The 16,280-nt window shown below is 33.4% G+C and overlaps 1 protein-coding gene and 1 long non-coding RNA gene across 2 annotated transcripts; one reads left to right on the forward strand and one right to left on the reverse strand.

The window, feature by feature from the left end:
* Window positions 1–5,980: 5,980 nt before the first annotated feature.
* LOC123319199 lies at window positions 5,981–8,462 on the forward strand. Its single transcript, XM_044906063.1, has 3 exons — window positions 5,981–6,651; window positions 7,716–8,374; window positions 8,442–8,462. The coding sequence occupies exons 1-3, from the start codon at window positions 6,243–6,245 to the stop codon at window positions 8,460–8,462; spliced, it is 1,089 nt and encodes a 362-aa protein (XP_044761998.1). The 5' UTR covers window positions 5,981–6,242.
* A 2,213-nt stretch (window positions 8,463–10,675) lies between these two features.
* LOC123318598 lies at window positions 10,676–13,684 on the reverse strand. The gene is made up of 3 exons (XR_006538378.1): window positions 13,534–13,684; window positions 13,248–13,358; window positions 10,676–12,465 (listed from the first exon to the last, which is right to left on the reverse strand). It is a non-coding gene; the product is annotated as an uncharacterized LOC123318598 (long non-coding RNA).
* Window positions 13,685–16,280: the final 2,596 nt, after the last annotated feature.

Below are 16,280 nucleotides of genomic sequence, written 5' to 3' on the forward strand. Positions count from 1 at the left end.
TCTACAATACACTGATTTTTAATTCAAATTGAGCGAGGTTCCTAAAAAATTATGTACTGAAAAATAAAATTAGGAAAAGCAGACAATGAAACAAGAGATTTGAGCTGTTATCTGAGTATTACCATCTGAAATTCATGAACTATTGCTAACTTTCAGTTGAATGTATTGTGAAATGCAAATAGTATAAAGAAAATAATTCGGAATCTCTACTTTCTTCTCGCGAAAACCCCAAATCTCTAGCACCCAACACGGCCGAGTAAACTGTTCCTTGATTTTAGTCTACATAACCCGAAATTCTTTTAGTATATATAGACAATTGTTGCATTGCTAGCCTGACCAGATACAGTATCTTCATTGGAGATTGGAGATTATTACTTATATTATATTGAATTGATGATCAGCATCCTCACTAGTGACATGATCACTAGTAGTTTTCCACATTTTTTTAGTGTGGTACCCAATTCCGAGGCTGTTGCAGGAGCCTTATATTCCTGCTGCAGAGTGTCCAATTTTGCAGTTTTATTTACTGCCTCCAACACTATCGAAATAATCGGGGCAGTAAATTATTGAATAGTCATGAATTTGGGGGTCAATTTTTTTCAATTCGATTAAAAATCTCCCGATTTATCGTAGTTTTGATCTAATCATCTTATGGAGATGTGGCAGTCGATATTTTGTGCACAAAGAATTGCCAAATGCAATCGCCAACTTATCATATTTTATTATTCGGGTGACCTCATCATCCCGGAGGACCGGGAAAACTATATCCCCCAATACAGGGCTTGCGATTTTATGTATATCAGATTTTAACCTGTTACTTAATATTGTCGGGAATCTGTCCCCTTTTTTATAAGATGGTAAGCATTTAGGGTAGTGTTTCCGTATCGTATAGTTGGAGAACCCTTACAAGAGGGGCATATTTTATAATAATTCATAGTTTTTTTCAAATTTTTCATTGGCCTCCGTGTGACGATAAGATCCCCCGAATTTAGATTCTCGTCAGTGTTTTACTGGTAAGATCCTTCCTTCCTCAGTACATCAATTATTATCCTTTCCTCGCAACTTTTAGGTAGCAGAGAAAATTTTTGAACTTCAGGTTCTTCTCCATGCTTCCTCTCAAGGTGGACAACCAATTTGGAAAACATTTCCTTGCAATAGATACAAAAATATTTTTTCGATCTGGAGTTTGCTGTAGTTATTTCTTTCATTATTAAGCTTGAAGAATTCGATGGAGGACGGTAGGATTGTATTTTTTCCAGCAGGACATTCTTATCTAAAAAAAAAAAAAATTCAATTTTCTAGGAAAAGTGTCTGAAATCCTACTAGTGACATCTAATCAATTTTCAAAAATGAATGTTTTCAAATGTTCATAATGCGTAACATAATGTTTGCTTTACGGGCGTCGTAGTTCAAACATAACTTTATGTTCGACTGCATCATAAACACTTTATTTATGAATTTGTTTAGTGTCCATAATTGACTACTTTATTGGACACCACTTTATTGGACTCAACTGTCACTATCATTCTGTCGAGTAAATATACTAGATGCAAACAAAACTTTATTTAAGGAAGAAGAATTGAACTTCGACTTAAAAACAAAATTATGAATTAGTATTCTCAGCATTAGTGTGGTAGTGAGTATTAAAAACACATTCTTTGTTATTATAAAAATGCATGCCTGAGGGTCGAGCTCGAAGTGGAAACACAGTTTTCGATCTGCAATACTGTTAATGCTAGAATCAACTACTTCCTGGCCCATTATTCTGGTGGCAACACTTATTTTAGTACTTTCCGATTCATCTACGTAGTCCATAGCGAAAAACTTTTGTGAGCTTTCAATTCACTATTGAAGTAAGCCAGAAGTCGATTTTCCAATTTTCTTCTTTTACACCATTCGTTATAGGCCGCATACCTATTTTCATAAGCACTTTTAGATTTAGTGGTTAAGAGAGATTCTTTGGCGCTTACAGCTAAATTTTCTACGCTTTCTTCTCCAGCACGATCTATTTTTTGGATTATTATGACGTTTGTCACAAAATTAAGGAAGTAAACAACTGTGTTTAATAAGGTTGCTAAGATCGCTGGTTACTAAGGTAAGAAAATCAGAAGCACACTTAAAGTTTTTCAGTAATAAGCCATTTTAGAAACTAACATTTCTGCATTGCAGTCGAACATAAAGCTTTGTATGCAATTCGTACATAATTGGGCTTTATGTACTTGCCCAAGTTATTGGCCTCGCTCGCTTTGCTCGCTCTGCCATAAACTTTTGGACTGGTCCATGAAGGCCTAATTTATGTACTTGTTACATAAATAGCTATTAGAAACCTAAACTGAAGGGTACAGGGAAAAAACCATAGATTAATAAAACAGGAGATAGAGCATTTCGACAAAAACGCATTCACAAAATACTGCCATAAATATGAATTTGGATTCTTTGGGTGGGGGAACTGGACAGGGGCTGATTCAGAACTACTTGCACTGAATATTTCAGATAGTCGGCAATAATTTTATATCGAATGGAAAATAAGTATGTTTTAATGCAAAGATTTCGAGTATTTTTTTTATGACAACTATTCAAAGGGATATAGAACTAGTAATACCAAAACACTTTGTGTGAAAAAGAATTCATTTTGAATACAATGTTACCATACACTAATGGTCAATATGACCTTAACCTACATACAGATTATTTGAAATTTTATTCACTAAGTATATACTAAAAACTAAAAATTACTTTCATCAAATTAATTCTCTTCAAAATGGTTAATTCTCAGATCAATAGAAGTGGAAGCAGCTGAATTTTATGGAATTTGTATAATGAGAATCTGAAAGAGTTTGTTCATTGAAGAAATTCTCAAGTCTTTTGAACAGATTAGGCGGAATGAAAATGTAATGTTATACTATAAACATCTACCAATGATTGTGAAATCAAAAAGAAATTATTTCTTTCTGCATAGAGTTAGCCATGAAAGAATCCCTAAATTCGTGATAAAGCATCATTTTTTTTCTTTTATGGGCAGTTATAAATTCAATTAAGTTATATTGCATATCAACTAATAAGCAGTGTTTCAAACTTTCATTTTCAGCAACTCAAATACTTCAACAACCTGCTTCCCCCTTCAAATTTTCATACCACCTCAAAAGTGCTTCTGGGTGTTGAAGTGCATCATAATTAAGAGCAATTTTAACGAAACTGTAAGCTTTAACTGAATAATAATGTTACTTTAAAGCAAATTGTTTGAGGTCATTTATGTTTTTTATGCATGCAACTTTCTTCAAAGAAATTTTTCTTAAGGTATTTGCCTCGGCTTTTCAAGCTTTCATCTTCAATTTTTCCTGCCAATGAATTGTCAACGGTATGTAGGGTAGCAAATTATTTCTTGAAGTACTGACGACACAGTCGTCGTCTCAAATCGGTTTCGACTTCAATTAGCTGTTTTTCAATTTCTGTTCTCCGCGTGTTTATTCCTGCAAAAATTTTTCAACTGAAATTTCACTTCGAAATATCCTGATAACAGACATTTTCATTCAATAACTCATAAAAATAATGGGAATATCCGAGCTCCATTTGAATGGTCATAATATTGTGTTCATAATTACAGTAGTAGCATAATTTTTACATTGCCATTGAAATACATGTTACAAATGAAGAAAACTTTTTTGATTATCAAAAAAGATTCAACGCCGTGTGCCTCAAAACATGACCTTTACTCATTTTTATGGATTTTCATTCCTAAGACAAGTTCTATTAACCATAGTAGTTTAGAGAATTTTTTGTACCACCCTGGGTGGGTATGTATCTTACTTGTTTTATTCTTGAACTACAAGACACTTTCATTTCTGCAAATCCTGAACTGGCATTCATGTTTGATGATTTTGATCCCATTTTCCTTCCATTTTCTTCAAAAACTCAAGTACTGACGACAGGCACAGTATTGGCTATAACTAAAGCATTGTTAAAGCAATTAATATCTCGTTCTATTGTTCATCTTCAAACCAGGAAGGATGTTTACATAAAAAAGCATGATTTATTATAGGAGAAAGAGAATCTACCAAATTTCAAGTTCACCTCAAAACTAGAAGTTGTCAGAAATCACTTGCAAAATTCCAAACAAAGTGATATTCAGACAAGAAAGCGAGTTAAAAAAGTGGTAATGTACCTATCTTACCTCACTCGGGATGGCATCTTTATCAAATTAACAGTAAAAGTCGATTTCTCTCATTATACTGAAGTCTGAAGTGTAAATTACAAGAGAAGTGTAAATTGTTTTCAAGACCCAGTCTGGTCTGGTCGTCTGGTTTTATTTCTTGGAAAACTAAAATTTAAATCAATTATTTTAATGTACAAACTCAACATTTCAATGTAAGCACAAATCATTAGATCGTATTCAAACAGAATTCGACCCTGGCGTCCCCTAACTCCCTCCCCTGATTTCATAAAGTCGTGTACGCAAACAAGAATAAAATATCAAAAACTTACCGGAATAAGTGAATCGCTTTCCTCTTCCATGTATAAATGCACTTTTACTTCAAACACACTTTTTTACGGCAGATCGTTGCATATTTTCCAAAATATTACGACGTGAATGATTGAAATAATATTTTGACAATTACAAATACACACGCCGTCTTAGAAATTTTGAAGCGATCAGGAGGGGAATACAAGCGAAAATTCATTTCATTGGTGGTTGCATGGAGTGGGAATTATTGGAAAAATGAACAGTCTGGAAAATAGCTTATGTTCCATCTATTTAATCTATGGAAAAAACCATTAATGTCAATATTTGTCAGAAAATGAATTATGGCCATATGCCGTTTCATTAAACGAGATTTATTCCTTAAACATCCTTTTTTTTCATAGAGATTCTATGCTTAAACGTCGTTTTGGAGCTTCGTTCGATCAGACGGTGCATAAGGCCATTAGACACACCATTCAATTCAGAATGGCAAGTAGTATATTATGGTATATTAAAACAGGCATGAAACTAGCTGTCATACGTTAAATTGCTTCCGAAGATTTACCGTACCTGGACGAGTTCAGGAACGTTTGCCAACCTTGTGAGTAATAGAAAAAACTCTTTCAATGGAAACGTATTTTTTTAAATTATATTTGTGCCTTTCGGTTGCTTTCATCATTTTACAATCCTTGGAATGTCCCCGAATTAATTCAGAATTACAGTGAACAATAATACAAATGTCATAATTGAGAGCATTTAACGAACATTTCAAAAAATTATAGCTATTGAGAGTACGGCCATTCGAATCCGCATAAAAAATTCTATCTATAAAAAATATCATCAAGATCTGAGGTGGGGCATAAATCGAAGTATTAGATTAGATGACCTCTTTAATGAATGATGAAATGCATCCATAAACATAGCTGGACATTGAGCAAAAAGAGCTGAATTCTTCGTAAGAAGAAGAGCTAGAAAGAGACAAGGCATACTGAACGTCGTAATTTATTAAATCCGAGTTACAGGCAAAATTCGTTAATTTGCAAATTTCTGGAGCCTCAACAAGGAGATTGGATTGTGAAATTGGATAGAATTTTATGAACTACCTCCCATTCCAAGAAGGTAATTCTTTCATGAGCATTATATAGAAGATCAAATTCAAGTTCTTAAGGGTAATACAAATTTGTTATTAAAGGAATCACATAATTTGAACATATCTTTAAAAGAGTGGAAAGCAAGATGATTCAGACAAACCAGATATTTGTGGCAGAGCACAAGCGGAAGAATCCGTACAAGAAATGAAGGTACAGAAAATGGAATACTTGAATGTATTCATTCGTGAAATCAATGGATTAACATGCTGGAGGAAAACAGAAAACAGGGGACAGTGTCACTCGGTGTGAACTATAAGTTATAATATTTATACCAAGTTTCAGTTGAATGTCTTGTGGAAGTGAGTAATACTATAAGAGAAAAACTTTTAGTAACACCCTGTATATAATTAGATATTGTAAGGATATTGTTAAGGCTGAGGCCATTTGATTATAGTATAAAACTTCTTGTTATACACATGTTGTATGTATGTGATTGTTCTGTATCGAAGTCAACGTTCAGTCATCGTTGAACCTGCCTGTAATAAAGTTACCCAGTTGTGTTCCATAATAAATTAAATTAATACATCCAGCAGTCTCGTTATTTAAAAGATATATTTAAATACGGAAATAAAACCGTTACATGGTGTCAGGTGTTGTGATTTTTCCGATAATTATTCAAGGATTATATAAATATGGAAGGATTCAGAATCCCACCTGCTATGGAATTTTCGGGAAACATGGGACAAAATTGGGCCACATGGATTCAAAAATTCGAATTATATATGTTAGCTGCCGTGGATACGAATGCTTCTGAAGAAAAAAAGGTGGCAATATTCCTGAATTTAATCGGAGATGCAGGTTTGGAAATTTTTAATACCTTGAAGTTAAAAATTTCTTCTACAAAACTGGAGGATGTAAAGGCGGCATTCAAGAAGTATTGCGAACCAAAGAAGAATGTGGTGTTCGACCGTTTTAAATTTTTGAGCTGCACTCAGAAGGATGGCCAGTCGATAACGAGTTTCATTACGGAAATAAAAACTCTGGTGAAAAACTGCGAGTACACCAATGAAGATGAGATGGTCAGGGACAAGATCATAATGGGTATGGAGAGTAGAGAGAAGGAGAACGATCGCTGCTTTGAGACCACAGATTTTTTGTCCCCTAAAATATGTACCAATAGTAGTAGTTCATGTTTTTGCCAACAGTCGCGCTGGCCATCACGAGAGTGCGAAATTTTGTTTACACAAATCAAATTGTAGTTGGCTCGTTGGCTGAGTGAACTGTTTCCCTGGTGACAGATGATAGGAATATTATTATTGTCGATTTTTGATAAGAGAACAACATATGACCATGGTGAAATGTTGAAGCGTGCGCAAGTATAAGAGTGTTTTGGCATCGGAAAGAAAAGGAGAAGAGATAAAATTTCCGAGAGCATTTTTGAGAGAAAATTGGAAAAAACCTTATCTCAAGAATCAACTCCCAATCAATTTGTGTGTCAAGAGCACTTTTGCGATGAAGATATCAAAAAGATGATGGATTCATTATAAACGAAATCGAAATTGTCATCCCTCGTGAGACGTTGACTCTTCTGAATAAGAATATTTAACCAATAAAACTACATGGTTCAGAAGTAAATATTCTTGAAGAATTTTGTTGGCATAACATAATATATGGTTTATATCGGTTCTCAGCTGAGTATTGGCAAAAGAATCTACTCTAATACCTAAGTGATAAATCTGAGACTGCTACCTTTTGTTGTCTTGATGTGTACTGCTCCTCACTACGGATTTATATAATTTTGAAGATTAGTAAACCAACTAACATAGCTGCTTTCAATAAACAATGATAAACAAAAGTAGGTACAATTTTTTTGATCAGTGATTTCTTTCGAATTTCATTGATTTCGACTTGCATTTTATTGCATATAATTCAGAGAACTCATATTCAATATAGATTTGAAGAAAGGTATTTGAAAAATCATGAGAAAAACCACGATGACACATAACCTTAAATAAAATGAAGGCTGTTCATTTCAAATTGACGCTTGAATCCCCACTCCTTATCGATACCCGCTGTAATCGCAGCGACACCTATTTTCCCCGTTTTTGGAGACACATTTTTAGTACGGCGATCGTTCTCCTTCTCTCTACTCTCCATAATAATGGGAATGAAGGACGATAACCTGCGAGAGAAGCTGCTGCAGAATGAGAGCTTGTCACTGAAGAAAACTGAGGAAATTTGCAACATCATGGAGATTAGCCGGCAGCAAGCAAGTGTGATCACTGGTAATCAGCCAAAGCCGGATTATGCCGTTGATGCTGTTACTCAGAAGAGATTAAATAAGTTAAGTAATAGAAATAGTTACAATAAATCATTCATAAAATGTCAAAGATGTGGATATAAACATGACAATCGTAAATGTCCTGCTTTTGGTAAAACTTGCTCATATTGTAAAAAACACAATCATTTTTCTGCATGTTGCTTATTAAAAAATTCAAATGATAAAAATAAAAAGAAAAAGAAACCAGAAACATCTCCAGTGGAAACTATTTCATTATGTGAAGAGGTTGACAATTTGTTTATTGATACAATACATATTAATCAGTTGAAATCCAAATTAAGCGATTGTTCTAATGAAGAAATGTTAGCTGAAAATATAATGATTAATAATGCAATTGTATGTTTTAAGTTGGATACTGGAGCAGAGTGTAATGTACTTCCCACGAAGGTCTACTGTACAAAAATTTGCTCACTGGATGGAATTGCCCCTGCTAACGTTAACTTGATGGCATTTGGAAGAAAAATGGTGCAAGTAAGAGGATTGGTAAGGTTGAGTTGTATCATTAGAGACAGAAAATCAGATTTATCTTTTTATATTGTTGATGGTGCAGATAAACCAATATTGGGTTTGAAGGCTTGCTTAGATTTTAACTTGATTAAGCATATAAGTTCATTAACAAAGACTAATTTAAAATCAAAAAATGATATAGTATTGGAATATAATGGAGTTTTTAATAATTTAGGATGTTTTCCTGGAAAACCTTGCAAATTAATTCTGGATGATAAAGCAATTCCTGTTATACACAGTTCTCGGAGAATTCCACAAAAACTAATGCCCAAATTAAAAGAGTCATTGGATAATTTAGAACAAAACGGTGTTATATGTCGGCAAATCGAGCCAACTGATTGGGTTAACAATATAGTTATCACAGAAAAGAAAGACAAAAATTTAAGGATTTGCCTTGATCCATCCGATTTGAATAAATGTTTGAAACGCGAGCATTATCAAATTCCATCTCCCGATCAAATATTGGCTAGTTTGAATAATAAGAAATATTTTTCGGTATTAGATTTAAGAGATTCTTTTTACCAAATACCGTTAGATGAAGAATCGTCAAAATTGTGTACGTTTGCTACTCCATATGGTAGATATAGGTTTCTTCGTTTGCCCTTCGGAATAAATACTTCCGCGGAAATTTTCCAACGCAAGAATGTTGAAATATTCGGTAATGTTTTGGATGATGGTATATATATAGATGATTTAATTATCTCAGGTTCGACAGAAGAGGAGCATGATGAAAAATTACATAAAGTTTTAGAGATTGCAAAAAAATATGGTATAACTTTCAATAAAGATAAATTTCAGTATAAAAAGTTAGAGTTAAAAATTTTAGGCTTTATCATATCGGAGAAAGGCATTAAGGTAGACCCACAGCGAACTGAGGCTATAGAAAAAATGAAAATTCCCACTAATAAGAAAGAATTGCTCAGATTTTTAGATATTATAAAATATTTAGGAAAGTTTTGTCCAAATTTATCAGCGGTATCAGCGCCCTTGAGACAGCTTACATGTGAGAATGTCTTATTTCAATGGGAACCAACACACACGGAAACAGTAAATAAAATTAAAAATTTGATTATACAAGCTCCAACTCTGGCACATTTTGATGTCAATAAAGAGGTTATCATACAGTGTGATGCGTCTATGGATGGTTTCGGTGCTTGCCTTATGCAAGATGGAAAGCCAGTGGCATTTGCCTCTAGAACTTTGTCTGATACAGAAAAGAGATATGCAAATATTGAACGGGAGTTGAGTTCTATTGTCTTTGCTGTTGAAAAGTTCAACTATTTTGTATATGGTCGGCAAGTAAGAATTCATACTGATCAGAAACCGCTAGTCAATATTTTCAGAAAAGATATTAATAAAGTATCTTCTCGGTTACAGAGATTATTATATAGATTAATGAAATATGATTTAAAAGTAGAATATTTACCAGGAAAACAGATGTTCATTGCTGATGCTCTATCTCGTGCTAGTTTGGTAGATCCTACATTTAGAGATCATGAAGAAATTCATGTTCACAGTTTGAAAGAGTTATTGCCTATATCTGATAAAAAATTATCTGAACTAACGTTATTGACTAATAATGATGAAACTCTTGTTAAATTAAAGCAATGTCTTAGGAATGGATGGAAGAATTATAGAAAATTACCTGATGAATTGAGAATTTATCAAAGCATTAGAGATCAAATTTCTGAGTGTGAGGATTTGTTATTTTATGGAGATAGATTAATTATACCTAAATGCATGAGAACTGAAATGTTGAGGAAACTACATGAGGGTCATCTTGGTATTAATAAATGTAGAGCTAGAGCTCGTGAATGCTTATTTTGGCCGGGTATGTCAAAAGAAATTCAAGAATATATTCTTAAATGTGAAACTTGTAAATATTTCCAAAATAAAAATGCAAAACAGCCATTGTTACCCCATGAGTTACCAAATAGGCCTTGGGATAAAATAGGCATTGATATTTTCGATTTCAAAAATAAATCTTACCTTGCGATTATCGATTACTATTCCAAATGGATTGACTTTAAATTTATAAAATCGAAAAATATTAGAGACGTAATAAACTGCCTTATGGAAGTGTTTGCTATTTTTGGATTTCCAAACAAAATAATGTCTGATAATAATCCCTTTAATTCGTTCATTTTTAAAAAGTTTGCTGAAGACTATAATGTCAGACTAATTTTTGCTAGTCCACATTACCCCAGAAGCAACGGAATGGCTGAGAAAGCTGTAAATATATGTAAAGGTATTTTAAATAAATAAAGTGTTGATAATGGTAACATTAATTTATATTTGCTCAAATATCGTAACACTCCTATACCCGATCTTGGTTTGTCGCCTGCACAGTTGTTTTTAAGTAGACGTCTCAAGGATACAATTCCAACAAAAGATTCCTTACTTAAACCAAAATTGATTAATTCTAGAAACTTTCGACAAAATATCATTAACCGTCAAACTAAACAAAAATTTTATTATGATCGTAACAGTCGACCTTTGAAGGAAAAGAAGAATAAAAATATCTTTTTTAGAAAAAATAATTCATGGAATAAAGGTAGAATTGTCTCTAAGTGTAATGAACCTAGGTCTTTCTTGGTTTCAGATGAAAATAATAGATTATTCAGAAGGAATAGGGAACACTTTATATATCGAAATATTTCAAGTGATTCTGACTCTGATGAAAACAATAGTGACTGTAATAATTATGCAAATACTGATTGTAATAAAGTTTCACCTTATTGTTTGAGGGATAGAAATTTGTTGAGAAAACCAGATAGATTTCCAAATTAGGTTTAGATATTTGATTTGTAAAATTTTGGTTAATTTTTTCAATTGTTAGTAGTTGATATTAATTTGTGTTGTTAATTTTAGGAATTTAATATTTTTGAACTGAAAAGGGGGGATGTAAGGATATTGTTAAGGCTGAGGCCATTTGATTATAGTATAAAACTTCTTGTTATACACATGTTGTATGTATGTGATTGTTCTGTATCGAAGTCAACGTTCAGTCATCGTTGAACCTGCCTGTAATAAAGTTACCCAGTTGTGTTCCATAATAAATTAAATTAATACATCCAGCAGTCTCGTTATTTAAAAGATATATTTAAATACGGAAATAAAACCGTTACAGATATTACACGATAAAAGGCTTTTACAAATCAGTTTCTTAGAAATAATGATATAAAATGCAACCAAATTTTCCTGCATGATTATTTTTTTATTCAAGATACTCACTAGCAAAGTTAGAGTTGATAAGGGATAATAGAAAGGTCTCTACCCTCTTTCTTAGGTCACTTTTATACTTTTTATGAATCAGAATCTTAAGCCCGTTTGCAACAGCCGAAGATGTTCTCATACAACATGAAGTTACATATGTACTTTCAGTACATACAATTCAATGTTAACCCTTTTCAGGCCCAAATTAAAAAATCTCATTCAAAATAAACTCATATTTTGAGGTCGAGAATACATGAAATTCAATATATTTCATTGAATATCTATTTGCAATTTTTTTAAATAGTGTTTTCTACATGTAACGACCAGGATTCAACTAATAATACAAGTAATATTATTATTTCTTGTGGAAGGCAAGAAAACAGTTTTTTTTTGTCACCAAAGACCAACTTTACACGCTGTACAGCGCCAGTTTGCAGAACTATTGCAACCCAATCCGAGAGGAAGCCTTTGACTTACCACTGTTGCAGCTGTTTTGAGATGTAACCATAGGGACGCATGGAATATATATTATTAGAGGTGGTTTCATAGTGAAACCACTAGGACTGAATGGGTTAAGTTGCATACAAAATGATTTCTGCCGTTTTCTTGCCTAAATTCTGTAGATAATTCTTGAGAGAATTTTCGGCTGTTAGGAGTGGGCTTCACACAACAAAAAGAGCTAAAATTTTATAAGCCTTAATATAAAATTCATTTTACCAGGTGTTTGGCATCTTCTATCACTTTTGTTGGACCAGTTTTCATGCTGATCATTGAATCATCAGTACATCCAGTTTGCTGGGACTTAGGATTATCTTCTGCAATTGTTGAACGTGAAAACAGCATTTCAATCTCTAAAACATAAAGTTTTGTTAATTATTTACGAATTCAGAAAAGAGCAATGTACAGGGTGTTGCCAAATACGTGCAAAAGATTGAGAAAGTGATTCCATGTTGTCTTTTATGTGAACTAAAGTTTTGTGTCTTAGTGGGAGCGCCCATCAAAGTAGCATAGCATTGACATGGTACATACAGATGATTCATGATTTTTAGATATCGCATATCTGAGTGAAGTGCCAGTTATTATTATGCATCACTTTTGTCAGGTATGTGCCATATCAGTGTTACGCTACTTTGGTGGGCGCTTTCCCTTACGCAACAGTAAGAGCCGAAATTCAGTATATGGATAATTTAAGTCTTAGAATAATCCATTCAAGGATGATTGACATCTCGGGTTGCTATGAAAAATCTAATTCAAGTTGGTAATAGCCCATAAGTAAGGATTTTTTGTTGCGGAATTCAAAATGGTTTTGACAATCAGCAGTGATCTATAGACGGATTGTATGTGAATCTTTGCACTGACCGAAGATGATTTGAATTTTGTACTGCTTTTCATGTTCTTAATTTGATTGAACAAACTGAAAATATATAATTGTATCAATTTCGAATGTTGACTAATAAGCACTGAATTGAGATATTTCTTTTTTTTTTTCAAATACTTTTTTAGGTTATATTTATGTATTTCTGTTGTAATTGAAACTACAGAAATTATTATTTCTTGTGACCAGATATTAAGCTGGCTTACTGGGATGTCAATCATTCTTGAATGGGCATTATAACATCAAGCCGTATTTTACCAGGTAATGCTTGGGATTCCTCTACTTCTTGTGTTGAACTAGTGTATCCTGTTTGCTGGGGCTTCGGATTATCTTCTGTAATTGTTGAACGTGAAACCAACAGTTCAAATTCTGAAACATGAAGTCATGTTTGTACAAATTCAGAATAGAACATGACAGCATGTAACTACTTAAGACTGGGTCTAAGAGCTTGAATTTCAGCCAAGGAATCGCCCTCTAAAACTTTCGCACTTATTCAATAACACCATTGCTCAAAGAAATTCTTTGAAAAATAATCATATCTTACCAGAAATTGGCGAATTCAAAGTTTGGATCTTCGACTGAATCGTCTAAAAAACCAGTAATTTCAGGACTTTTTTTTCCATACACTTCTGTTTCTGAAACATAAAGTTTGCTCCACTAATTAGAAACTCGGCTAAGTATTCCTTATTCGAAGATTTACGATAAGAACAATAAATAATATTATACCAGTGAATGATGAATTGTCAAATGAATCATCTGAAGATTCGGTTACTTGACCATTCCTATTCTCATCTGAACCAGATATTTCTAGAAAAAGATAGAAGTAGAGTAAGAATTCAGAGCAATGTAAGCCTTATTCAAAATTCCACTATGAAAATATATTTGTAGCCTACCAGTAATTGCTGAATTCTTTTGCTCATCAGCATCCTCTTTTCTCGATACTTCTGAGTTATGATCAGTAACATGATCATCTGGTAATGTGGTTCCTTCTGAACTGTCTCTTCTTTCTGATGGAGAAGCTTGTATTTCTGTGTCTGAAACATTCAGTTTAATTTCCTGTCAATAAGCCATGAAGTTTGTGGGTATAAAACAGTATTCTAGATTTTTCAGCTTCTTGAATTTTACTGCTTGCACGAAAACAGAGAGCTAGGCTATATTTCAATCTCGACATCGCTAATTAACAGAATTTAGTATCGGGAGAAAGAAGAAGAAGAATAATACTAAGAAGACCCATAAGAGAGCTAGGCCTCTTGTCTTTTATCTTTATAGCTCCTTGCAGTAGTTGTATATAGTGTGTGGTTAAACAAGGATAAAATCAATAACTGCGTTATTTCAAGCGGAATGCTCCGACATGTCAATTTCAGTTTTTAATTAACCATCTTATGGCATAAAATTGTACATTTTTTCGCAACCAATTACGCAAAGTAAAATATTTTGCAACTGATGATGAAACGATACTTGCTTTCTTAGTAACGTAGTAAAACATTACATAATTTCCGTCACTAGACGATTTAGAAAAAATCTCCTAGAGAAGCTTTTGAAGACGTTTTTGGTACGTTTAATTTGATTTCATAATCCTATTCGCAAATAAAACATATATTGTGTGAAACACGTTGGGAAACACTATTTTTCGTATTTCGCGTTCTTTTGCACAACTCTCTTCGCTCGTTGCGCAGAAACATTTCGAAAAATATTGTTTTTTCCAACTGGTTGCACAAATAACTATTTTCAAATGGCTAAACCAATTTTTTTGCTGGATTACCAGACGGTGCAGTTAAACTATACATGGTGTTTCATCATAAACTGGACAAACATATATGGTGGGTAAATGATACCGGGAGAATCACTTTTGCCTTATGACATATAACCCGTTTTCGACGCAGAAGCGAAATGGTGTTCAACGTGGTATTTGAGCAATATTCAAATGAGTGTGGTCAGTTATTTTTTTTTCGCTGTAGACATGTAAAAAAGCAGTTTTGTTCGATTTATGAAAAAATTTCTTCACGGAAAATGTTCGAAAATAATCTTCATTCAGAAAATGAAATTCAATTCGGGAACCGAAAAAAAAATCACGAACTTTGAAGGTTTTTAGCCATTTTGAAAAATACATATTAAGTTCTTCGTCTATTTTTAATTGAGTACTCAAAAATACTCCGATGTGACCAGAAACCGTTACTTTGAGGTTTATACATAACTAACCACACTCATTAGAATATTGCTCACATACGACTTTGAACACCCTGTATCCCGCTTATGCGTCGAAAACGGGGTATATGTCATAAGGCAAAAATGATTCTCCCGATGTCATTTACCGACCATATATGTTTGTCCGGTTTATGATGAAACACCCTGTACAGGGTAGGCAAAATTCGTTGTCTACTGAAGGGATCTCGAGAACTAAAGCAGCTAGAAGAAAACGGACGACACATCCTTGAGCTCTTTTTTCTTGACTAATCCAAAACTGAAACCAGATCCAGCCTAACGTTTATAGATTTTGAGTTATGAACGAAAATTGTGAAATTGTCATTTTCAATTAACCTGAATAACTAACTCGCTTGTTTGAACTCGTATTCGAAAAACGTTGTTACATTCTACAGGCACTTTTTTATGAGGAATTCGAATATGATACAGTGGAACTTCCCTAACTCGATCTCCAAGGGCCAGTACTTTGACTTCGAGTTATGGAAAATTCGAATTACGGAAAAATTCATTGAATTGGTTTTTGAATTAAACATAATACGTACGTATACATAAATGTATATGTATTGAAGATGTATTACAATTTCGAGGTTTCCTTTAGCGTTAAACAGTAAATTTCGGCTTCAATGCTATTTTTGTTCACCACTGATATCACCCAATACAAAGCCTTTCTCAAATTTCAAAAAGTTGGCGAATTAGAACTGATAGAGCGCGTGCGCCGTGCGACGTATGTAAGGAAACTAAGAAAAACATAAAAACAAGTTTGGACCTGTCCACGGTTTTCCGCTCGGTAATTCTCAGGAGTTCGAGTTATGCTTGGTTGCCGCCTCGTTTACTGCCAAATTTCAGTTCGAGTTTTAGAAATATTCGAGTTATGGAAATTCGACTTATAGAGAAAAAAATACGTGGTGATGTTGCAAAAACGTTTTTGTTTCTGTAGAAAATTCGACTTGTAGAATTTTTCGACATAGGGAAGTTCGAGTTAGGAGAGTTCCACTGTATTAGTAAATTTTTTGATCCAGTCATTTTTGAGATACGACAGGTATTTCGGATTTTACAAATGTAAACTATAGTTGGAAGTTCTTTAATCTT

Source organism: Coccinella septempunctata, chromosome 8, assembly GCF_907165205.1.
Source record: "Coccinella septempunctata chromosome 8, icCocSept1.1, whole genome shotgun sequence".
In the NCBI taxonomy this organism is placed as follows: Eukaryota; Metazoa; Arthropoda; class Insecta; order Coleoptera; family Coccinellidae; genus Coccinella; species Coccinella septempunctata.